Source organism: Castor canadensis, chromosome 13, assembly GCF_047511655.1.
Source record: "Castor canadensis chromosome 13, mCasCan1.hap1v2, whole genome shotgun sequence".
NCBI classification, from domain to species: Eukaryota; Metazoa; Chordata; class Mammalia; order Rodentia; family Castoridae; genus Castor; species Castor canadensis.
Genome location: NC_133398.1, coordinates 16170246 through 16195011, shown reverse-complemented (window position 1 = coordinate 16195011; position 24766 = coordinate 16170246). Strand labels below are relative to the sequence as shown.

The following is a 24766-nucleotide window of genomic DNA, read 5'->3' as shown; positions in this document are numbered from 1 at the left end:
TTAGATTACCCTAACAGTCTCTCTCTCTTGACCCCCCTCTCTGCCTCATTTAAAGCAATTGCAAGAGGATTCTTTGATCTATTTCATATAAATATATGAAGTCCATGAAGGTCTCAGTGGTGACAGGACATTTCTAGCTATCCACTCATGATAGCTTGCAAAGAACAGAGACACATTAACAGATGTGGACACCTGTGGTCAGAATAAAAAAATGACCTGTCTAAGGTCATACAGTTTATTGCTGATGATAAGGTATGACCAGAAATCCTGACATCCTGACTGTGCAGTGATCTTCCCATTCCCCTATTTTGTTGCTTCTTTCTCCTTTCTAAAGCCTATCTAGCAATTCTTCTGGAATCCTCCTGAGTCTTCCCCAGGTCTAGCATGTCCAGTGATCCCTTTGTTTTGGAGAGTCTTTTCACACTTAACAAACGTGCCTATCCAGTGTCTTTAAACTTGGACTTTATACTCCATTTTCTGAGGTGACATTCAACAAAACTGACAGGTATATCTGTTTGATGTCTGGTAATAGTTAAATATTGCCCTCCTCAACCAGATTTGCATCCAGTTTGGTCAGCCCTTGGAGATGCATAATCTTATCACCTAAAGATGTGAGCAAAATCTACCTTTTAAGGTGATGGGCTGAATTATTCAACCTTCCCTGCAAATTCATATGTTGAAGTCCTAAGTTCCCAGTACCTCAGAATGTGACTGTATTTGGAGGGAGAGTGTTTAATGTATAATTAAATTAAAATGATGTCATTAAGAAAAGTGAGAGGAGAAAGGTGCAGGGAGAGAGGAGCTGCTAGGGGACTTGAAGTCTTAGGTTCCAGAAGAGAAGAGTGATTAAAAGGATACAGTTTGGATTTACAGATTTAGGAAGTATATTGCCTTTTCCTTTTACATCAGATTTGCTAAATCTCAGCTCCAAAGTCAGATAATTCTTTATTTGGGGGACTTTCTGATTCAATAGTATCATCTCCCCTATTGTAATGATCAAATTTGTCTTCCAACATTGCCAAATATCCCCTGGGGCCAAAGTTACCTCCATTTAAGAACCACTGATTTCCATTGTAGCTTTGGACCAATTAATTGACCTCTCTAAGTTTCAGTTTCCTGAACTATACAATAGGGAAATAAATAAATAAATAAGTACTTACACATACACAACTATGCAACTGACACAGAAACTGCTAAGTGAATTTAACTTGGCTCATTCTTTAAAGAGTCATTTCGTTCCTTTTATTGAAATTGAAGACAAGACTCCCAAGTATAAGATGTAAGAAAGATCTTTTCTGGCTGAAGTAGGATGATGACCCCCCCAAACCTATCTTCTTGCCGTCCTGTGATGTGTTCATAGAAACTCTGGAGACAGCATTACAGACAATTCTCAGCCGCAGATCAGAAATCCCTGCAAGAATGGGTCATGAGTGACCTACATTAGAATGCTGGATCCTTCACTGTGTGTCCCTCCCAGGAAGTAAACCTTACGTCCAAGAAGGTGTGTGCCATGACTCTAGTTCACACCTGTAATCTCTACCATCTCTATCGGAGTATCTAGAACATCCAGGGCAGGGCTGGGACCAGGTAAAGCAAGCAAGGCAACTACAACCTAAGGAGGCACTAGCTCTCTGGTAAAGATCCTGCACTCTAGGATCAAACAAGCGAGTGCCTCCTTAAATTTGTCACTGTAAGTTTACCATTTGTTTACTCCATTCCAGGCCCTAACCAATGACCTTCAGTAAATGCATTGATCGATTAATTAGTTGATCCAATTTCTTTACCATTAAGATCGGGATGCTGAAAACCTTTTTTGCAGAGTAATTTTAAAATTAAACAGATAGGCTGGTTGCTGCTAGCTCACACCTGTAATCTTAGCTACTCAGAAGGCAGAAAGCAGGAGGATCACAGTTCAAATATAGCCCAGGCAAATAGTTCATGAGACTCTATCTCAAAAAACCCAACATATAAAAAGATTGGTGGAGTGGTTCATTTGGTAGAGTGCCTGCCCAGCAAGCAATAGGCTCTGATTTCAAATACCAGTAACACCCACACACGAGAAAAAAATTAAGCAGATAGTACATTTAAAGCAACCAGAATAGTGCCACATCGGTATTGTGGCTTGTGTTTGAGGTCTTCTTCAGTCAGCAAGATCAGAGCGAACACAGAGGGTGGATGCTCATGGTACAGCCTCTTTGGGTATCTCTAAGAGACTGGTTCCAGGATAGCCCAAGGATACCAAAATACATGGGTACTAAGTCTTTTAAATAAAATTTGATTAGTTACTGCATATGGCCAATGTACATCTTGCTATACACTTCAAATCATCTCTAGACTTGGGAATATTTTAAATTTGAAGTTGGTTGAATTCAAGGATGCAGACACCATAAATGCGGAGGGACAACTGTATATTCAGGAAAATAGTGTGAAATCCAATATGGTTAGAGCTAATAGTTGAGAAACCAGAAACAATACAGAGCATATGATAATATATAGCATATATCTGGGCCATGCAAGGCCTTGCTTACCACCCCTAAATGCACCACCTGCATTCCATATCCCTCTGCAGGAAACAAGTGTATGCTAACTGACACCAGGTGCCAGATGGCACCTGCAGAGGTGGAGGTGGTGGCAGCACATACCTCTCTCTAGGCAGCTGGTGATTGGGGTTGTGGCGGCAACGCACGCTGAGGCCAAAGAGCTTGCGGGCAGTGCGTTGAATCTTTTGCCTCTGTGCCTCAGTGGCACTCTGCAGGAGCTTGTAGCGGTTCTGCAGATCCCAGTCATTGCCCCAGTGCTGGTGGATGCTACCGATAGTCAGGAAGTGGTTGCTGGGAAGGCGCTTCATAAATGATTTAAACTCATCTGGCAAGAAACAGAGGCCAAGAGAGAAAGGCTAAGCATGGTATAGCAGGCCCCATCTGAAACCCTTTCTAAAGCTTAGCCCCAATTGTCAATGCAAAGACCTGAAAATAAGACCAGTTTGTCTGAGCCAATAGAACACTGGATAGCCTGTCCTGCTCCTAACACTGCTTTCTCATGAAGGGTAACTTCATGCTGCATACTGCATCCATGTTTAAGACAGGGTTTTCCAAACTGTGTCACTGGAATGCCACCTTTATGATAATGATCACATCTCATTTCTGCTTCTTATTACCTTTGAATCAAATCACTGTCTTTTCCTTAAAAAGTGAAAAGATTTTTATGCAATTCTAGATAGAAAAACACTATTGCATGCCTTCAGTAGGATGATAGCTGTGAAAATAAATATGAAGAAAACAATGTTAATAAATTCTAGTCAGATACTGTTGCCTGCTAAGTGACCAAACCCTCATGTCTTCTTTTACTTTGAAATATAGGAAATTAGCACGAACTAGAGAGGTGTTAAAGGCATATTAGCACCCAACTGGAACTCTCTCTTTGATGTAATCTGCAGGTTTGACAGAGAACTAAAATGGACGAAACTCCCCAGTGGGTTATCCAAGTGTTATTTGATGTTCAATGATAGAACTATCTAATATCATCTTGCATTTTTAGAAATTCCAGCAAAAGAGCATGACAATCTCTTGAGTCTCCTTGGTGAAGTTTTCTGCCTCAGTTTGTAATATTAGAGTTTCAAAGCATAATTATGGACTGCAGTTTGACATAGCCTTAGAAATTATCTAGTTCAACTTTCTTGTTCTAAATGGAGGATAGGGGAACCGAAGCCCAAAGTGAGAACATGGTTTTCTGAAGGCAACACAGTCAAGGAGCCACAAAAGGCAGATCTAAAACCTGAGCTGCTATTGTGTGCTCTAACACTTCCTGCCACTGCCTGCCCCACATCCCCTAACTATTGAGAAAGTTGAAAACTTAAAAAGTTGATCATTTTGCAGGATAAAAGACCAGTGGTTGAATTTTTAAAAATCCCACAGCTTAATAATTTTATTTCATATTATAAAGCCTACAAGGAAATTTCAGACATAGTATACATTCATTTTATTTTAAAAAAATGTTTACATAGCTCTCAGTAGGCACCAGGCAAAATCTTAAGCGCTTGATTTTTATAACTGATTTTTATAGCAAATCTATAAGGTAGATACTTTCAGTACAGTCATTTTATAGAATTAGTGTACAGAGAAGTTAGGTAATTTGCCCAAGGTCAAATGGCCAATAGATGGTACAATTAAGATTCTAGTCTATCTCCAAATTTCATTTTCTTATTTTGTATTTACACTTAACCCTCAACAACACAAAGAGCAATCCTGAGGTTCAGCATCTTGACAGAAAAATAACAGGTACTGAGAAAGGCACCTCCTAGCAAACCTCAGGCACCTTTTTGTATACAGATATGCAAAACTTCAAAATCACATCTTTTCTTGTGGGACTGAGGTTTGTACTCAGGGATTGCCACTCTACCATTTGAGCCATACCTCCAATCCTCAAATCACATCTCAATCACTGAACAGTTATGGTAGGTACACTTATTCTTCCAAGGCCTCAGTTTCCCCATCTGTCAAATAGGTATAATGGTGTGTAATCCAAAGGCTTTTGGAGTGGTATAGGACTCTATCTGCCTAAGTAGTTACTGATACATAGAAAATACTCAATGTATGGTAGTGTAAAATTGACAAGGGCTATAATTTGGATAAGAAATGTTCCCTAAAGTCCCCAAGTTGAAAACCTGATCCTCAGGTTGATGCTGTTGGGAGATAGTGTAACCTTTAGTAGGTGAGGCCTAGTTGAGGTGTGTCTTTAAAAGGATTTTGGGAATTCTAGCCCCTTCTTTTTTTTTTTTTTTTTGCTTCCTGGCCACCACGAGGTGTACAGGCCTCCTCTGTCACACCTTCCGGCTATGATGTATTGTACCACCACAGCAATAGGACCAAGCAAGAATTGACAGAAACATCTGAAGCCATGGGCCAAAATAAATGTATCCTCCTTTGAAGCTGATTATCTCAGGTATAGGGTCACAGAAATAGGAAGCTTACTAACACAAGACAATTCAGAACTCTGCACTCATTTATTCAGTGATCTGGCTGGAGGCAGGAGACTGGCCCTCATGACTTATGCTGTCTTACTAGCTTGACTTTCCTTCCATAGGAAGGAAAGGTTCTGCTCACCTCAAAGGGAATAACAGTTCTTGCAATGAACAATGAATGAATCTGACAATAAAATAGCACTTAAAGGGTTGATGTGTTAAGCTACTTGATTGAAAAGAAATAGTCTTTCCCAAAGGAAGGAGGTATAGATCTCCATTTATGCATAGAAACTAGGTCCTGTTTGGCTAACAACACTACAGAGCCATCAAGAAGTCTATGATTCTCAATGTGGGCTGATCATTATTCTCTCCAAATTACTTGTGGCTGAATTGTTAAGCATAAGCACTGATAGTGAACATAAGGAATAAATATAAGCACAAGTCACAGATGCATGTTTGAGTAGATGGATTTGTCTTAATGGGTGAAACCATTTCAGACAGATAAGTACATAGGAATGTAAACTTTACAGAGAGAAAGTGTGTTATAAATCATTTCCTTATTCTGCGAGCATCTTGGCTTTCTGTTTTGTAACCCACCTACTCAAAGTGGCTTCTCTTCCTTGGGAATTAGGATTGTACATTAAAGTTCCCAAATACTTCTGCATACTTCTTTTCAGCAATCAGTAGAATTTTTTTTTTGCAAGAACATTTTATCAAATGCTGTTTTGTTTGAGGCCAAATAATCATCACAATACATTTCCATCATGGACCTTTCTCTTTTATGAATCCCCAGGATTTAAATAGACTAATGGAGGCAGGTCCATGAGTGAGAACCATGGATTTCTTGATGGCTCTTCACTGTTGTTAGCCAAATAGGACCTAGTCTCTATGCATAAATGGAAGTCTATACCTCCTTCCTTTGAGAAGGGGCTATTTTCTTTCAATAAAGAAACTTAAAAGCATCACCTTTTAAATGCTCTTGCAAGACCTTGCAAGAGCAGAATCCCTGATACATCCTGTGCCCTCAGAGCCATATGAAGGCTTAGAGTTCTTGGAAACCAGTCATTTTTAAATGCCACTCCTTGAAGCTATGCTTTTATCTGTGGTACACAGTGGCTCCAAGGTAAAATTTTTGTTTGATCAAACAGTTTTTTGACTAAAGACTTAAATAAATTCAAATATTAACAACATAAACATGTACTCTCATTTATCAGATGAGGGAACTAAGGCCTGAGGGTTAAAGTAGAATTAATACCTTAAAAAAGCTGCTGTGAGCACTGGATTTGGAATAAGAGACTGCATTACCAATGCTGTCATTTACAAATATGTAACCTTGGGGAAAATGAAGATTTTGAGTCTTGTCCTCCCTGCTCTGTAATACAGAAACATCACTCCTTACTTTAATGTAGTTACATAGGCCCATTTAGTTAATGAATATTTGAGTGAAAATTATATGCTAAGTATATATTGAGCATCTTTTCTTGAAAGTATCAAGGATTCTCATGTCTGAAACTGAGTATGTCTTCTTCTTTTTAAACCTTCAAAGGTGATCCTGCTCAGTGAAGGATTCTGGCATCCATCAAATTCTATGATGTGGATATCTAAACAAGGTTCCTAGATATCATCTCAATCCCTGTTATCTTCAGCTTTTACAGTCAACCTAACATCACACCCTATGAAATCTATTTTTGAAGATCAACTCCAGCTTTCCCTTCTAAATATCACAGTCTCTCAGCACACTTCCTATTTTTCTACCGGGACCAGCAACCTGATATACATCAGGGGTATCTCTCTCTTAGTTATCTTGTGTCCCCCCCCACCATTGATCTGCCTATACTCACCCTCTGATCTCTCTATCACAGGTTCTCAGACTTCTGCTTTTATCAATGTGGCCTTTCTTGATGTTATGGTCACATTGACCCAAACTCTAAATCATTTGCTTCCAGCTGCTCCTCCTTCTTTACACTAGCACACTTGAAGTGGCATAATCATTTACATGATTATATAATTAATTCCTGGCTTTCTGACAAAACTCAAACCTCTGTGGAACCAGAGATCTAACTTTAGACCTTACCTACTTAACGACCTTGGATAACTGACTTTCATCCACTGTAACTCGTTGTTCTGAACCATAAAAAGCTAAATTAGCAGAAAAGTGACTTACAGCTTTGACAATCCATGAATTCTTTGAATATATATATATATTCAATATGTATATTGAATATATTGAGAGAGAGAGAGAGAAACATACACACATGCATATGCATACACATATAAACATGTATGGGTGTCTACTTATTCATTTACACTCAAACACAAAGAGACCCAGTAGTAAATACTACTACCTCTGACTCTCTAGAGGCTTCCTGTGTGGTCTTACTCTATCACCTGAGTACAATAGAGACAATACATCAAATGACCACAAACTGGATTGTGCTATTCATTATTTCATTCAGCAATGATTTATTGAGTGCCTATTCTGTGTCAGCTACTAGATCTGGCTCTAGACTCTCTAAACTGACACAGTAGGGTCACTAAATTTCCCCACATGTCTTCCCTAACTCCAATTAGATGAGGTCCCTTTTCTAAATTTGGCTTAAGGTCATTCATACCATACCATTGTTAGACTCTCTACCTGAATTCTCCAGGTCCTTATAAGCTTCTGCCCAAGCCTTGGCCATGTTGGCCAGCGTGAACTCGATGATCTGGATGTCCGTGATGGGACAGTTGCAGTGAGGGAACTCCTCTGCACACTGGCACCGGCACTGGCTGCTTTGGCACACGTACTCCCCCTCACCATTGCACATGATGTAGCTCAGGGCCGACTGGACAAACTTCTCTTGCAGATACTGAGGGAAGATTATCTGAAGACCTGTGCAAGAAGAGCAAGTAGGGAAAACAGAAAGGATAAGAAAGGCATCTCATTACCAGCTTCCAAAGGTGATACAGAGATATCTGAAGTAGCAAGATTTCTCCCTGTGCATTAGAACCCAAATATGTATGGGCGTACCTAGGCACAGAGAGAACACAGTCAGTGAGCTCTCCAGTTGCACCATTCAACTTCTCAGGTCATGATCTTGGCCATCACTGAACTGCATACTCTATTCTGTTATATTAGCACTGAGACCAGAGCAGATCCAATATGGACCTTTTCCATTTGGAGAGAAAACTCTTGTTAAAAAGCACAACATTATTGTTTACCTTTCCTTATTTCTTCATTTACTTTATTTCCTTTCTTAAAATATTTATAAACCCTATTTATGAAGAACAAGTCCCGAACGAGGCACTAGGCATATAGTGATTTAAAAAAGAAACACCACACACAGTCTTTCCCCTAGAGGAGTTTACAATATAATCAGCAGGGGTAGACATGGACACATATCATCAGAACACAGCCTTATAGGACAATGGCAAAGGCAGCCATAGAAGGCAATTGGATACCAGAAGACTATAACTAATGTGGTCAAGGCTTGAGTAGCAGAGAAACCTTTGTACAGAAGAAAGACTTTGGGTTGAAAATAGTGTGGTTGAAAAGCAAGTAAGAGACTACTACGTGGGGTTGGTAGCAGTGGGAGGAGGGAGAATGTGGGGGAAAGGGTACAGGAGGGTGAATACAGTGCAAATACTGTGTACACATGTATATAAATGGAAAAATGAGACCTGCTGAAACTATTCAAGGAATGGGGGTATGCAGGATAAAGGAGAATGATGGAGGGGGAGTTCAAGTATGAGATATTTGATGTAAGAACTTTTGTAAATGCCACAATGTACCCCCAGCACAACAATAAAAAATCAAAAATAGAAAGATGAGCAAAAGAGCAAAGATGGAATAAATGTGTCTGGAAGATTCTAGAAAATTAAATGAACTTGAATAGATGGTTGTACAGTATTGTAGAAAAATATATTACAGAGGGGGCAGAAGGTAGAGTGTATAAAGGACTTTATTTTATAGAATAAGGAATGTGTTTTGTTTTGTGGTGGGTCTGAAGTTTGAAGTCAGGGCCTCATGCTTGCTATGCAGGCGCTCTACCACTTGAGCCACTCCTATCTTGCATTAGGTATTTTTGAGATAGGGTCTCACAAACTATTTGCCCTGGCTGGTTTTGAACCACTAATCTCTGCCTCATGAGCAGCTAGGATCACAGGTGTGAGCCACTGATACCCAGCTGTATGGATTATATCTTGTGGATCATGGATGTATGTTGGTAGTTTTCAAGGGCAAGAGTGATATAATTTAATAAGAGCATGTATCGTAAAAACTACAATATCAGTGAAGAAGAACATCAGAGATGATTAGTTTTCTCTGCTCTAAAAATGAAAAAACTAATAACTATTAAGGGGAAGTAGCTGGCCTGTGGTTATAGAATAAACACACCTGACCTCATTTTCTGATCATTTCTCTAAATTTGAATAATAAAGTCTTAATCCTGAGAACAAATGATTGAAAAGGATTTATCTGGATACCATAAAATGTCTGCAGAGCTGGATCTTAATGCCAATGATGTCCAGATATAATTTCAACTCTGAACTTACTTAATTCATTAAGGTACTTTGATCTGGGACATTTCTTGCCACCTTTGTTGTTGCTTATAGCTTTTGTCTCCAATATACACGGGGGAAATTGTTTACTACCCACTAGGGAAGAGAACTCTAATCTAATTTGGATTGTTACTTTTTCTCAATCTTGTTTCAGGGATATCCCCTAACCCTACTCATCTAAGTTTGCTGAATAAACCGGCATTTCTTTTACATTCTGCTTCTCAGCTGTGTTTGTAGATTTTTGTCTTTGCTTCTTTTTCCTTCAAATTATATATAACGAAGCCCTACCATTTCAACTGTTCTTGTACAGCAACTAAGAACAACAATTTTCTGAGGGTCACTGTGGGAATGAGGAGTGTGTCTGCAGTATGCTTCATAGCAAGAAACTATGTGCCCACAGTGAAAAGTTGGTCACCCTTACAGTTGGGCTCCTCCTAAGTTATCTGATACTAACTATTCAGCTTCTTTCTAGTGCTCTGTTTCTCTTATGTTCAAATGGAATATTTTAGTGCCTACATCGGAGGTATATTTAGAGGACTAAATGAAAGAGCTCCACAAATTAGAACACAGCAAGCAAACAACAAATGTTATCAATTCCTATTTGTGAAGTGATGAAATGGCTGCTGTTGCCGCTGGTGTTGAAGATGACAACAGTGATAATGATGATGATGCTATCTAATTATATTTTTAAAGATTCAACAGAAGCTTCAGGACAAATGAAGGAACAATAGCTGTAGGTATTTAATCAGAAGAAGAACATTTTCAGAAGGGTGTCTTTACTTATTTGGAGAGCTTCTGCAAGGAGGAGGGCTTAGAATCCTGTGTTTATTGAACCAGAAGGCTGTTCAGGAAGGTGTATATGTAACCTACATGGTAGGCACGCTAACAGAGATAGGCGATGGTCTGCTGTACACTGGTCTGCTGTAAGACTGTATAAACTGCATACAATAAGCAAGGGGTCCACAGGAGATGGAATGATTACTTGAAAGGGCTACTGTACAGAGGTATGATACATATGCCAAAAATTTGGGCAAAACAAAACAAACTGTGAAGTTCCTTCTAAACCGGGTGTACAATTCTTTCAGCACATGTATTATTGAGTTCCTTTATCTGTGTCACCATTTTCTCTTCCAAAGCAAAATTTATTTTTAGCTGATTTCAATCCCATATAGGCAACTTGGTCTATGGATTGGGGTTAAGTTTCTGTTGCTTAAAGGAACACTACAGACTATCTTCTCAGTCCTATTTTTTAGCTTGCTCATCATTTTCTTTCTCCCTTTTGTAGGGGATAAAATATTCTATTCTTGGTCCCAGTCCAAAAGGAATTTAGGGAGAACATTTTTAGAAAATTGCATCAAATCATTTCTCTGTTTCGCAAGGATACAAAAGGCAGTATTACCTACCCCATTTAATGCTACTGAAAACATGAATTTTGGGGCTGGGGGTTTTCTGGGAGCAGCTGAAACACAAAACTGACTGCTCTTTAAAAATGGAAACTCAGAACATGTCAAGCTGTCTCTGAGGCAGAATCTCCTAGGCAATTTCAAAAGAGAATAATGAAGACACAGCAATTAAAAAGCACTTTTCTGCAAAATGTCATCACTGTTTAAAGTTACATAACCATTTCTACGGCAGCGGAGGTTCACACAGCAGTCACAGCCAGAGTCGTCTCCCGATGACCTGTGTCCAACAAAGAGGCCCATTGCTGACCTCCAAGATTGGCGCCTGAATCCTCCTGGCTTCAATGGGAGTCATAAATAATTTGGAGGGGGATTTGGCCTGTGGAACCACTGTTTGAAAGATATACAGCTGCTGGCTGGGGTGAAATATTCTATCCCCATGGTTCCCAAAGACACACACACACACACACACACAAATGAAAAGTGAAAAAAAGGCCACCATTATCACCAAGGATATAAATTTTGCCTCATAAAACCCAGGAAGGCAATAGTTGAGAGTAAAATTTCAACACAAACTCACCCACGCTGAACATATGGAATATTTTCTCTCCAACCTTGTTAACTTAAAAAAAAATCTTGTTATACTTTAAAGTGGAATGTTTCACTCTTCCACAGCAAGAGGAGCAGGCAATGTATATGTAGGAACACCCAAGCTGCCTTCCTTCTCTTTTCCTGACCTTTGCTTCATCCCCTCAGTCCTTTCCCCACCTCATCTTCTATACACATATCTGACAACCTTTTCTGCATTTTGTAGAATCTTTGTGTGCTGATCTATCTCCTCTTTGTCACATGATGGGATATCTTTATATTCTTGCTTCACTCCTTCTTATCCCTTAATAGTCTCTTATTACTCACAACACACCAGACACTTTGCCATTTTTCCCATCTTTTCAATGAGTTCACATTGTTCCTATATTCTTTGCTCTGGTCCATGCCTAGAATATTCTTACCCTAGATCTCGTCATGATTCCTTCCTGAAATTCAACCCATATGACAACCAAAGTTAGTTACTAGCTTCTCTTATTTCATTAATTTGTTATTTTACTTCCATTTTCCCCTTTAAAGAGCAGATTTGGGAAGAAGTAGCCTGTCTGCCTACTACAAATCCCCCAAGCCTGTGTAAGCTTCTGACATTCATGAATTCTCTCCCTCATCACAATGGAAAAGAAGGTACCCTGTTAGATTTTGGGAGTATTAGAATAGCGAAGTTACCTAATCAATGTCCCATAACAAAGTAACAAAGTCAGCAATCCAATCTAGGAATTTGGAATGAGATCTGAAATACTTGTGGGTCATTCCACATCTTCATTGGGATGGAGAAGGGACTGAAACAAACTCTGCTCTCCAGCACAGAATACACTGGCAATGTCTTAGCTTCTCTGAAACTCTGGGAGTTTGACCTGTAAGGTTGAAATCTCAACCTCCTTATTTACTAATAAGGAAAGAAAAAAACCATAAACATCACTTAATCTATAATCTGGTGGTTATGGACTGAAAGTCTGTGCTTCACACAAATTTACATCCTTAAACTCTAACCTCCAACATGATTTGATTAGGAGGTAGAACCTCTGGCAGGTGATTAGGATTACAAGAAGTCATGAAGGTGGGGCTGTCATGAGTGTATTAGTGCCCTTATAAGAAGAGACAGTAGGGATCTCTGTCTCCATCTCTCTCTCTTTCTCTGTCTCTCCATGAGTGCACTCCAAGAAAAGGCCAGTAAAAAGGTGATTGTCCACAAGCCAAGAAGCTGATCCTCACCAGACACCATACTTCCTGGAACTTTTGTCTTGGACTTCCCAACCCACAGAACTGTAACAAATGTCTTTTGTGTGACCTACCCAGTCTATAGCATTTGTTATAGCCATCTAAGCACACTAAGACACTGGCATAACTAAATGTGTGATGAATACTACCGGAACCAAAACAGATCCCATTTTAAGAGGAAAATTCCTCCCAGTGGATTAATAGGTATTAGGGATAAGGAATCTTGAGGAAGAATAATCTAGAAGCAACATGTGAAAGACCTCAAGCAATATAAATCCTTCCAGTTGAGAGTCAACCCAATCCTCACTTTCCTTTCTGATTAGTAGCCATCTACTTTTGTTTATTTGTTTCCAAATCCCTAGAGGAGAAAGGGTTCTTGTGCCTTAGAGAAGATTAAAACTCTGAAGGAAAGGGTAGCACAGAGCAGACATCTGTGAGCTCACTGAAGGAAAAACATATTTTATAGCAGTAACAGTTAGGGACCTTCACTATAATGGGTAGGGAATCTGAGTTTCAGAAAAAAATAAATGGGGTGCCCTGTTTTGTTGAGTTTTACACATTAAGGGACACTCAAGTAACAGAAGCACATTCAGGGGACCCCCTACATTGGATATCTAGAGACAATCGATGGCATTGTTGATGTTGCTACCTAAAGCTAGCATCTGGTTCAGTTGAACATGCTCTGTGTGGCTGGGGGACACTAGATGTCTGGAAAAAAGACTCAATTGACAGAATCTGAAGGTGAAATGAAGAAATAAAGATTATGGATCAATCATCATTTCTGGTCCTGATCTTAATTTTGAAAGTTCCTGATAGCAGCTCTTAGCATCATCCTCCTTTCAACGAGTAGTGCATGGGAACTAGATGGAAGAATTAAAGAGGAGGTTTAATACATGTCATATGAGCTTCCTACCCTCTGAGGAAACAGAGGGGCTATTTGGAATTGAAAAATCAAAGCACAACATTCGAAAATGAGATAGAACTGCCTGTTTAATAATTAAACCATTAAAGTAGCATTGGGCCTAGTACATAGTAGGTGTTCAACAAATATATTACCAATATTGAGTAAGTCAGTGATTTATTATAGAGATATAAGAAAACAAGACTGGACATGACAACTATGGAAGATATCATGGTGCATGTGGGCATGGGTTGGGTTTTGAAGTATGAATAGATTCCAAATTGGTCAAGAAGGGCAGCTCTGGATGCCAAAGCAGAGGAAAGACCTTGAACAAATATGGGTCAGTGTGGTAATAACTTGGATGGATCTAAGTCTTTTTTAAGGCATAGACTATGCACTACCATGGGCTGAATTTTCTCAGCTTTATTTTACTTTATTATATACCCTCATCACTCAATGGTATTTTTGATAGATTTTCTCTTTCCTGACCTATTTCATTACCTATAAAGTGTACATTCTATTCAAGTACCAAAAAGAAGAGGGGAAAATGACAAGTTCTATTTTGACTGAGTGTAAATATTCTTCTATCCTGTCCTTTTATCAGAATGCAGCCCCCTGTAGATATCTCTGAGCTCTATAGGAGTCCCAGCTGTTGTCTTGTACCTGCTAAGTTCTGCTTGTCAAATTCTGTCCATTTCTGAAATGTACAAGGTGGAGAGAACGTCAAGGACCACACCTTTTGCAAAAAGCAGGCTGATTCCCTTCTTTGTGAAAGCCCAGGGATTTCAGACTGGCAGATAAAGGACTTTATGGCTCACATAGCCATGCTGAACTCCAGTGTAATGAAGGCATGCAGGTCAATTACCCATCTGTCTGTGTTTCTATTGCTGTGAATTACAGTATCCATCGCTGACAGCTCATTGGAGTGGAATGGAAATAAGAAGATAATTCACCAAGTGAAACTGTGCAGAAAGGCCAAAAAGGCTATGCTCTCATTCAGAAGTTCAGCCCTGTCTCTGTGATGGGTCATTTACACTTTGGGAAATGAAGAAAGGCAGCTACCTGGGGTGGGAGCAGGGAGAGAAAAGGGGATCCCTCTATGTAAAAATTAGGATATGGCCTCTCGTGGAAAGAGTAACATGTTGTCTTTGCAGTTATCACCATCTTTTCTGCAGGATCTTGTAAAGTAGACAGAGTCTTTGGGGGAAAAATACATGTAAGCTGGGATTCAGGACAATAAATCTGAAGTCTTTTTAGCTATCAGAAGTTTGGAAGAATGAAACAGATTGTCTTGGTAGGTAGAGGACTCCTCATCTTTGGAAGTGTACAAGCAGTTTTGAAACTTAACATGTCAGAAATGCTTTACTTAATGTCAAGTTCTAAGTGGCATGTGGTAGATTGTGCTATCTTTAACTCATATCCAGTGCTTCTTCCTAACCTCTGGACTCACACAGGTTCTTATGACATGTTTTGACCAAGGAAATGCAAGTGATATGTCATTTCCAAAATGAAACTATAAGAACCAATACTGAGTTCATCAGCTTTCTTTCACAAGACCAAGAGTTTTCCAGACAGAGGCCTCTAGAGGAGCAGAATCATAATAGGCTGTAAGGATCATGAAGCATACTTGAGAAATAAGCATTTACCTTTGCAAACCACTGAGATTCAGGAACACATAATATAACCTACACTGAAAAATACAGGAGTTGGCAAATTATGGCCACTGGACTGAGCTGAATTGCAATCTATTTTTGTAAATAAATTTTAGTGGAACATAGTCATGCACATGGAAGGGTTGAGTAGTTGCAGTAGAGACCATGTGTCCCACAAAGTCTAAAATAGTTACCATCATGCTTTCTAAAGAGAAAGCTTGCCAACCTCTCTATGAAGTGACCATGAAGATTTGTTGCAACTCTTATTTTCCTATGATTTCACTCTGTTCTATTGCTCCTTCCTTCATTAAGCAAAGATTGATTTGGCATTTAATATGCCTCAGGCACTATTCTGGGCTGTGAGGAAAAGGGCAAGGAACAAGAGAAACTGTCCTTGCTCTTATGGATATTACCTTTACTGTCTAAAAGTGAATAAATAAAAATCAAGAAAGATTTATATTATCAAAGGGATTGGTATCAGGCAGGCTTCAAAATGACAATTTCAAATTTGAAAAAGATAATATAGTCTAAAGTATTAAATCACCAAAGATCAAGAGGCTACATACTTTTTTATTCAATTTCATAAAAATTTTAACCCAAAGAACACTCTTGGAGCTTTAAGGAGAGGTTTATTCAATTTAAATATATGCTTCTTCATAGAATTCATGGTAAAAAAAAAAAACCTGATACCTGTAAGAGTTGATGCTATCTGATCCTTGGATTAATGGATGTCTCCAAATTTCTCTTCTACCCATCTCCTCATTTTAGCTACATAGGCAAGGCCATCCATTGCTTCTGACTGTCTCCGTCTTCAAGCACACCATACTCTTTCCTCTTCAGATTTTGCCTTCAGATTTTATTAACTGTATAATCTTGGAAAAGCTAAGAAACTTAAATTCTCTGGTCATCATTTTCCTCATCAAGCCTCCTTTGTAGGGCTGATGTAAACTTTAAATGAACTGTTTTATATCTTGGTTATGGTAGTAGTTACATGATTGAATGTTTGTTGAATTCATAGAATATTTTAGCCAAAAAGAATAAACCTGTCTATATATAACTATGCATCAATGTGCATAAAATAAATAACACACATGAAGCTATAGTACATATGTTAACTGATACAGAGGATACGCATTTCACTGATGTCATTTCCTGTCCCAAACCCCATCTTCTATTGCTTTCTCTGGAGGCCACAGGTAGTTTAATGTAACCACTCTGTTGGCAGCCAAAAACACCTTGCACTTATCTCAAATTCTAATAGAAACACTTATTGCATTCTATTATGTGTGGTTATATTCGTGTTCCTTCTAGTATGACATATCCTTGAATGCAAGAGGCATTGATCTCCCATTTTCTTGTCATCTAGCATATTAGTGGATCCCAAGAAAATGTGTTTGAATAAAGGTGCATTTAGACAGAATGTGCTTCAGAGAGGACTATGTTTCTCTGTTCTATGATTAGCATGCTCCATCTATCTGGAGCCATCCTGCATAAGCAGAACCTGTATTTTCATTCCCAGTATTACAGCTTGAGACCTGAGCTTAGTTTAACTTCATTGCAGTAATTACAGAAACAAGTGCTCAGAAAGGTCTGTATAAAAAAAATACACAGACCCCCAAAAACATCCAAAGAAAGAGTGGCACTAAAAAGGACTTGATCACTAATTTCAGCACATATTTTGTTTTGGATTTGTTGCTATAAGTAGCTATCTTTTATTTCACTACTTTCTTTAAAACTTAACAAATACAATGCTAGATCACAGTAGGCATGCAAAAATAAAAGCGTTTAATTCAGTCAGGTATGGCGGTTCATGCCAGCATTTGAGAGTCAGGGGCAGGAGGACTGTGAGTTCATGGTCAGACTGGAATACATAGTGAGACCTTATTTCAAAAAAAAAAAAAGCATTTATTAAGAAAGTTCTTTCATTCACCATTTTATTGAACCAAGTGCTACACTAGATGCTAAAGGTATGGAAAATTAATAAGATATGATGGCTGATCACAAAGGTTTCAGTTGGGTGGCAGAATGAGATTCGTAAACGTACAATAATGATAAAGTTTGTACACAAATATACACAGGTTTCAGTACAATTTTTTTAAGAACAGATCCCTGGTTTTGTAAGACAGGAATTTGGAACAGTTATTTTGGATGAGATTAAACTTGCATGGTTTGTATATTCAAGCATTTGCCAAATTATGTGCCCCAGATTCACAGATCTTCACATGTGCCCAGGCTCAAACACATTCAGGAAGCTCTGTCTATTTAATCTACCTTTGGAGACTCTCAACACATATTAGCATAGTTAAGGCACTGAGAAGTCCCACAAAAATAATTGTGTGTCATGATACTTAATCCAATGTTTCAGTGGCAGTGAACATTTGCTAAATTACTGTGTGGTGATAAATAAATTCAAAATCCTAGTGTTTTATAACCACAAATGTTTATTTCTTGCTCATGTTTAATGTTGACTATGTTTTGATTTTGCTATAGTTGACTTCTTTTATATTTCAGAGTTAGGCTGAAGAAGTAGCCTTCATCAGGAATATGCTGTTCTTATGACAGAGGGAAAGGAGCAAAAGTCAACCCATTCTGTCTCCTAAGATGTTTGCATTGCTGTGGTATGTGCCATGTCTTTTCATATTCCATTGGTCAAGGAAAATCACACAGTCACGGCCAACATTACACAGACTCCTCCCACCATAAAGTGCTTCCAATCACATGGCAATGCATTGGAGCATACATAATGACCTTTGAGGGGGGACAGAATACTGAAAACTATTGCAAAATACACTTATTTTTGCACATAGCTTTTTAAAAATATTATGCTACTACATGATCCAACAATTTCTCTCTTGCTCTCTCACATAGATAGATATAAGATAGATAGATAGATAGATAGACAGATAGATAGATCCAAAAGAATTATGAATAGATCCCCCAAACAAAAACATGGTCATGAATGTCCACAGTCTTCATTAAAATCATTAAAATGATGGAGCTACCTCAATGCCTGTCAGCTGATGAGCAACAGATAAACAAAATATGTCATACCTGTACAATGAAATACTAATTCATCCACAAAAGGAGCAGTTTTATTATATATGCCACAACATGGATGAACTTTGAAAATGTGATGTGCAAAAATCCAGACCCAAAAAATCACATACTGTATGTAGTTTCCACAGGCTGGAGAGAGGGAGATGAGGGGTGACTGATAACAGACATAAGAATTTATGTATGGCTGATGAAGAAATTGTAGAAAGAGTGACTGATGCTAGTTGTACAGCATTATGAATTCATTCAATGCCATGGATTTTTATGTTGTAAATGGTTTAAGTGCTAAATTTTATATTGTGTACGTCTACCATGCTAAAAATATATTATTTAAAGCAGTTCAAGCTAATTTAAACAATAACACTTTTTGAGCACCTACTATGAGCGAAACACTATATGAAGGAGAAGTGAGCAAAAATTTTAAAGTGTATGGTTTCCACTCTCGATGCAATTTAGTGGCAGTTGTGGACAATTGTGCATGTAGACAAGACAAAATATATCTAGAATGTAAGAAAGGCCCATATAAAGTACTGTGTTGGCAATGCAAAAGAGAGCTTCATTTAAGATGAATTGTGAGGGAAAAGTAAGGTTGATTTTTAAAATAAACAAGTACTATATCTATATGTAATAAATAAACTAATTATCTTGGGTGATTTATCTGGGTTTTGGCCATCCTGATGCCTGATTTCTGCAGTCAATGAGATAGATAAGGAATCTAATAGGACATGGCTGTTAAGTAGACCAAATTGCCATATTGACCACATATCTGTCAGAATTTCCATGATGCATATTTGGCTACAAGTTAATCTAAAAGGAATAGCTCCATTTGACCACATTCAGACAAATATCCTTGATATTCCATCTCTTTGCATCAGCTAACACCCCAACAGTGCATGCTTGCTGAGAATGTCTACCTCCTTCTTGCTCAAGATTCCAGGTTTCTCCAAGTCATAGGCTGCACTTACTCCTGGAGTGTCCAAAGACCTAATGATCATCTACTCTAGAAGTATTTGGTCTTTTCTGGTTATAGATCCTTTTGAGAATGGGAATAACAATGGTAAGCAGTCACATGTACACATGTATAAAATGGCAAGTAATTCTACAATAATCACAGACTCTAAAATTAACAGCACAATGTATAAGGGTTTGTGGTTCTGGCACATAGAAAGATATAAAAACACTTGTTCTAATAAAAACTATGGTTCTTATTTATATGCCCCATGTTGAGAAACAGTGTGGTACAAAGTATAAGAGCCCTGGCATTGAGCACACCTAGGTTGAAATTCCTGTTTTGCCACCTGTAAGATAATTACTTAACTTTGTGAGCCTCAATTTTCACATCTGCAAAAACTGGGTTTACATGAATTATTAATATAAATCAAAGAGCTCTACATTTGGCACATGACAATTATCCACAAGTAATATTCATGATTATTAAATAAGTCCCAATGGTTTATAGGTATATGTTTGCCAATTAAATGCTGAACAACAGATATGAGACACATGTATTCTCGGTCCCATTTTGCAAATTAAAATATTTATGGAAGTCCAAAGATTTAGTTAACTAGTTCAAAGTCCTATCACCATCAACTGATCCTCTCTATTCTATTTTCCTCTTCCAGTCTTTAATTGATATTTCAACACACATCTTAAGAAGATTTCTCTTCTCTCTGACAAAGCAGGAAACAGAGTACACAGGAATCAAAAAACAACATTCAGATGCAGCCAGATGGGTGGAAGTCAGGATTGCCATTTGTCATGAAGGCATTGTTCTTTTATTGAATAGGCCTTTTAAACAGAGCTCCAGGAAGACAGAAACACAGATTCTCATCAGTACCTCCCAGGCTGCTGTTAACTGGGCAAGTCGGCTCTTGGTCAGGAGCCACTCTTTGTGACATGAAACTACTTATTAATGAGGACTCACATCAAAGCTGTTGACCACAGAAGGCACTGGCAGCAATCACTTAGTGTTTTTCTCCAGGGTAATAAGCCATATGGGGTGGTAAGGTTTTTGGGGGAGGAGATGGCTTTATGAAGAAGAGACCTATTCATGTCCTATCTCCTCTTCCTCTATAACAGCAATTAGGCATGTATTGATTCCCTTGTCTAGCTCCCATGTTTCTGACACAGTCCCATGTCTAGAGCTCCCCAGGAAGAGTAAAGTAAATTTGAAGCCCAAGCAACTAGGAATCAAAAATTCAGAAACCTTGGGAAAGAGTTTTTACCTCTTAAAGCCTCAATTTCTTGATTTTAAAGGCTCAATTTCTTTGTTTCTATAGTAGGGAGCAAGATAATTAACTCTTGGTTGTGGGGTGGACAAGTGGACTAATAGATATAAACACAATGCCTAAGGAAAATAGCAGCTAAAAACATTTCTTCAAGCATTCTATTTGCAAATGGATCTTGAAAGTAGTCATCTTCATTCCCCTTGTGATATCTAACTATTGAGAAAAAGAGTTATTGATGCTCCTTTTCTTAGCCTACTCCTTACAGCTTCTCTTCTTGCCCTCCCTCTTCATTTACTCCCTCCTGTTCATTCCTCAACCCTTCCTCCTAATTCTCTTCCTTCTGAAACAAAAGTGGCAAGGCAAAAATCCCTTCTCTTAAAGAAATCTAATGGAAAAGATAAAATCCCAACATAAATAAATATGCTACAAGGCGAATAAAAAATATAAGCCTTTAAAAGAGGTACAATCAAAGAGCTTAAAGGAACCAAATGGAAGTTATATCCAGTCCTATATGTGTGTATATGTACATGCAAGATAATCCAAATAGGTCCAGAAGACTAAGTAGGATGACAATAAGTTGAGATGGGAATGCAAGACACCACTGACAGAGGACAGAATTGAGCAAAAGTAGAAAGGTGAAAAAAAAACAAAACATGAGTTGGAAGAAAGATGATCTACCTGATTGGCTATCAGTCACTATCATTGCCTCTGACTTGGTAGGTAAGTGTTTTATCAGACACACTTGTAAGAAACTCTCACCAACATTGCTCCAAGTTGAAAGGAAGTTTGGGATCCCCTCCTGAAGTGCCTAAAATACCAAGCTGGGAAATTAGTTCTAAAATTCTAGGAACCTAGAGGAGCCATTGAAAGATTTCATGCAAAGATCAGTCCTAATTCACTATCTTTAAAAAAAATAAATCCAAAAGAATGAATTAATATACACTGAATTCAGATCTATTAAGGATAATATTAATTACTTGATTTGCTGATAAAAAAGCAATGATTAGACTAAAATTTTTCTTTTCAATGACCAAGTAATCTTTTTATGTATATGTATTTGGTTTAGTTTTCTAGTCTGTGATTCACCACTATGGCTACCCCAGTGGTTGTCTTTAAAATTTTATGCAACATAAATAATTGCTAAAGTTCTGTGGATTGATTTACAGAGTTCCTGCTAGGTAAAGAACACCACACTTGTTCATTCACCCTATTTTTAATGAGCACTTGGTATCAGTCAAGCACATATTCCATGGAGGATGCAGAGATAAATAAAGCAAATGTTTTGCAAATAATACACTGATGGAGGTGGCAAAAATAAGACCTAACATTTTTAAATGCTAAATCTGAGCCAAGCATAATTCTTATAAGCATATTCACAACACAGCAACCATAGGAAGTAAGTGAGGAATAAAGGATCAGAGGCCACATGACTTATCTGAGAGCACTCACTGAGCAAAGGGATAGAACTTGTGCTTGAGCTAAAGTCTTCCTCAGTTCAGGACCTTTCCCTGAAACCACTATTCTGCATCAGACCTCTTTGTATGAGGAAAACAATGACAAAGGCCATAATGTAGAAGGTAACCAGAGCAAAAGAAACCAGGCAGCTTCTCTGAAGAGGTGATATTTGGAGGATTCAATTGCATGACACCTGCCTGGATCATGTAGCATCCAATGCAGAAGGAAAGGCCCTCTTGAAGAATGTTATCCATGCAAGGCAGCAAAGCACATGCCTCCCATAGGTCCTTGGGAAACGGTCATTAGGTTGAAATGAATTCAGTATAATGTAGGATAAGGGTTGAGAATTCAGAAAAAACAGAGCTTTTCATGGACTAGTTGATGTGCTTGTTCTTCCTCTCATTAACTCATTCAGCAAACGTTTTCTTGAGCAGTGTCTATAAGCCAGGTTCTATATATCATGCTAGAGAAAGAGATTGTTCTTTTGCACTAGGAGTTCATGCTCCAATGAGGGAGTCAGATTAGCAATGACTATACTTTGTCTGACAAGCCCTAGAGAAGAAGATGGACAATAGAGAGAGTGGCTGGAGAAGTTTTCATGCAGAAGGTGGAAGTTAGGAATTAGAAGATGTACAAAGGTATAGGGCAATACATACTTTAAATTTTAATTTAAGAAAGGATGCCTGTAGGAAAATAGAAATTCCATAGACCTGGAGTATGGACATGATGGGTGTGCTGGATTATGGAATAAAACAAATTCAATAGATAAGCAAAAGTTAGATGATAAATAGCCTGGTGCTAAGTCTGAACTCCACCAAAATCTCTAGGGAAGCTTTGAAAATTTTAAAGAGGAAACCAGCAGCATTTGATTTGACCTTAAGAAGACCACCTTGACAACTGTAATGGGATGGATCTGCAGGTATGAGAAAAGAACCAAGGCTGGTTTGTAATCATTGTTATTTTCCAGGGAAAGGAAAAACAATGAGTTGAAGGGCTGAACTAAGGCAGGGGTAAAGAAGGAATGATTCTGGTGTGAGGGTATTTGTGTTGGGCATTGAAAGATGGACCACACTCATTAATTAAGAGTCTAGGGATATTATTTAAGAAAAAAAGAGAATCTTGGTGGGAAGTTGATAAGAGGTAGAGTCTAGTCTGAAAGGAACTGAGGTTTCAAGCAGAGTCAGAGGAAATCAAAAAGCAGGGGTCAAACAGAAGGAAGAAGAAAGAAAGAGGAAGAAGAGGGAAAGGAGGAGAAAGAGGAGTAGAAGGAATGACTTGAGACCAAGAAATGAAATGGATCGTTTGAATGTGAATATGAGGAGGGATCACTCAGAAGCCAGCGGCAAGCAAGTAGCCTTGCCTTGAGGTTCAGCAGAGGGTAGATGTTGCCATAGTTGGCAATCTTTGACCCTATTTTCATCTACTAGCCTACACTCCCATCTTATAATCTTCACCCGCCTCCCATCTATCTTTCTATTTTCAAAATGGAATGAGCTAATGACCTCACTCTTTTTCACTGAATTAAAAAATACCACATGCTAGTCAACCTAAGAGGCCATTTTGTAAAACATCATTGTTTTGGTGAACAGTAAGAAAATAATACCTGGGCAATTAAACTGACACACCATCAATTATAAGAAGCATTCTAATGTCACAGATGTTAAAATCTGAAAAACCATGCAACTAGAAATCCATGAAAAGTAATCGAGAAGTTCAACAAAATGGCCCCATTACTATATCCATGAATTGTATTCACCCATAATCCCTTTCTTCCTTTCTTTGCAGTGGATGGATGGGTGCTTCCCTCTCTTTGCAGTGGATGGATGGGTGCTTCTATTTAAGGCAAATGATTGTAGTTATACACAAAACAATATTCAGTCTTGCACGCTCAACTTTTTTTTCTTTATTCATATATTTATATGTGCATACATTGTTTGGGTCATTTCTCCCCCCTGCTCTCTGCTCCCTCCCTCTTCCCCCAAACCCCCTCACTTCCAGACAGAATGTGTTCTGCCCTTTTCTCCAATTTTGTTGAAGAGAAGACATAAGCAATAATAAGGAAGACATAGTGTTTTTGCTAGTTGAGATAAGCATAGCTATACAGAGAGATTCCTAGCATTGCTTCCATGCACATGTGTATTACAACCAGAATTGATTAATCTGTACCTGACCTCTTCACTACTTCCCCGTCACCTTCCCATATTGACCTCTGTCACTTTAAGGTTACTGTATTAGCTCCTCTGCAGTGGGGACATCAGACAATTTCAAGTTTTGGGTTTCCTACCCATCCCCATTCCTCTCGTATGTGCTCTCCCCTTTTGCACACTCAATTTTATTCTTAAAATCACTTCCTCTTGCTTGCAGCATCAATTTTTTCCATAGTCTAGCAAAATTTTCATGTTTATATATTTAAAAAGAGGAAAATATCACTTGACTCCACATGATATTATGCTATTGTGTCATCACCTTTAAAACTTCTCTGTAGAATTTACCAGTGATTACATCCAACTCAGTATCTTACCCTTATAAATCCATTGAAACATCTTTTGTCAAGGTCCTTTACTGCTTCCATATTTTCAATCCAGTGCTCAGTTCTCAGTCCTCATCTTAATAATCCTGTCAGTAGCATTTGATACAGTTGACCACTATCTCTGTTTTTAAAAATATTCTTTACTTTGCTTCTAAATATTATACTCTCTTAACTCTCTCTCTACCTCCCCAGCCACTTCTCAGCTTTTTAAAAACTTGTTCTT

The 24766-nt window shown here is 38.3% G+C and overlaps 1 protein-coding gene across 1 annotated transcript in view; it reads right to left on the bottom strand.

Annotated features, from left to right (window-relative positions):
• Positions 1 to 24766, bottom strand: part of Brinp1 (BMP/retinoic acid inducible neural specific 1) — a 170968-nt gene that overhangs the window by 27643 nt on the left and 118559 nt on the right. The window contains exons 6-7 of the mRNA XM_074051152.1: positions 7596 to 7832; positions 2643 to 2865 (exon numbers count right to left, since the gene is read on the bottom strand). Coding sequence (XP_073907253.1) covers positions 2643 to 2865; positions 7596 to 7832 — 460 coding nt within the window. The remainder of the gene's footprint in view (positions 1 to 2642; positions 2866 to 7595; positions 7833 to 24766) is intronic.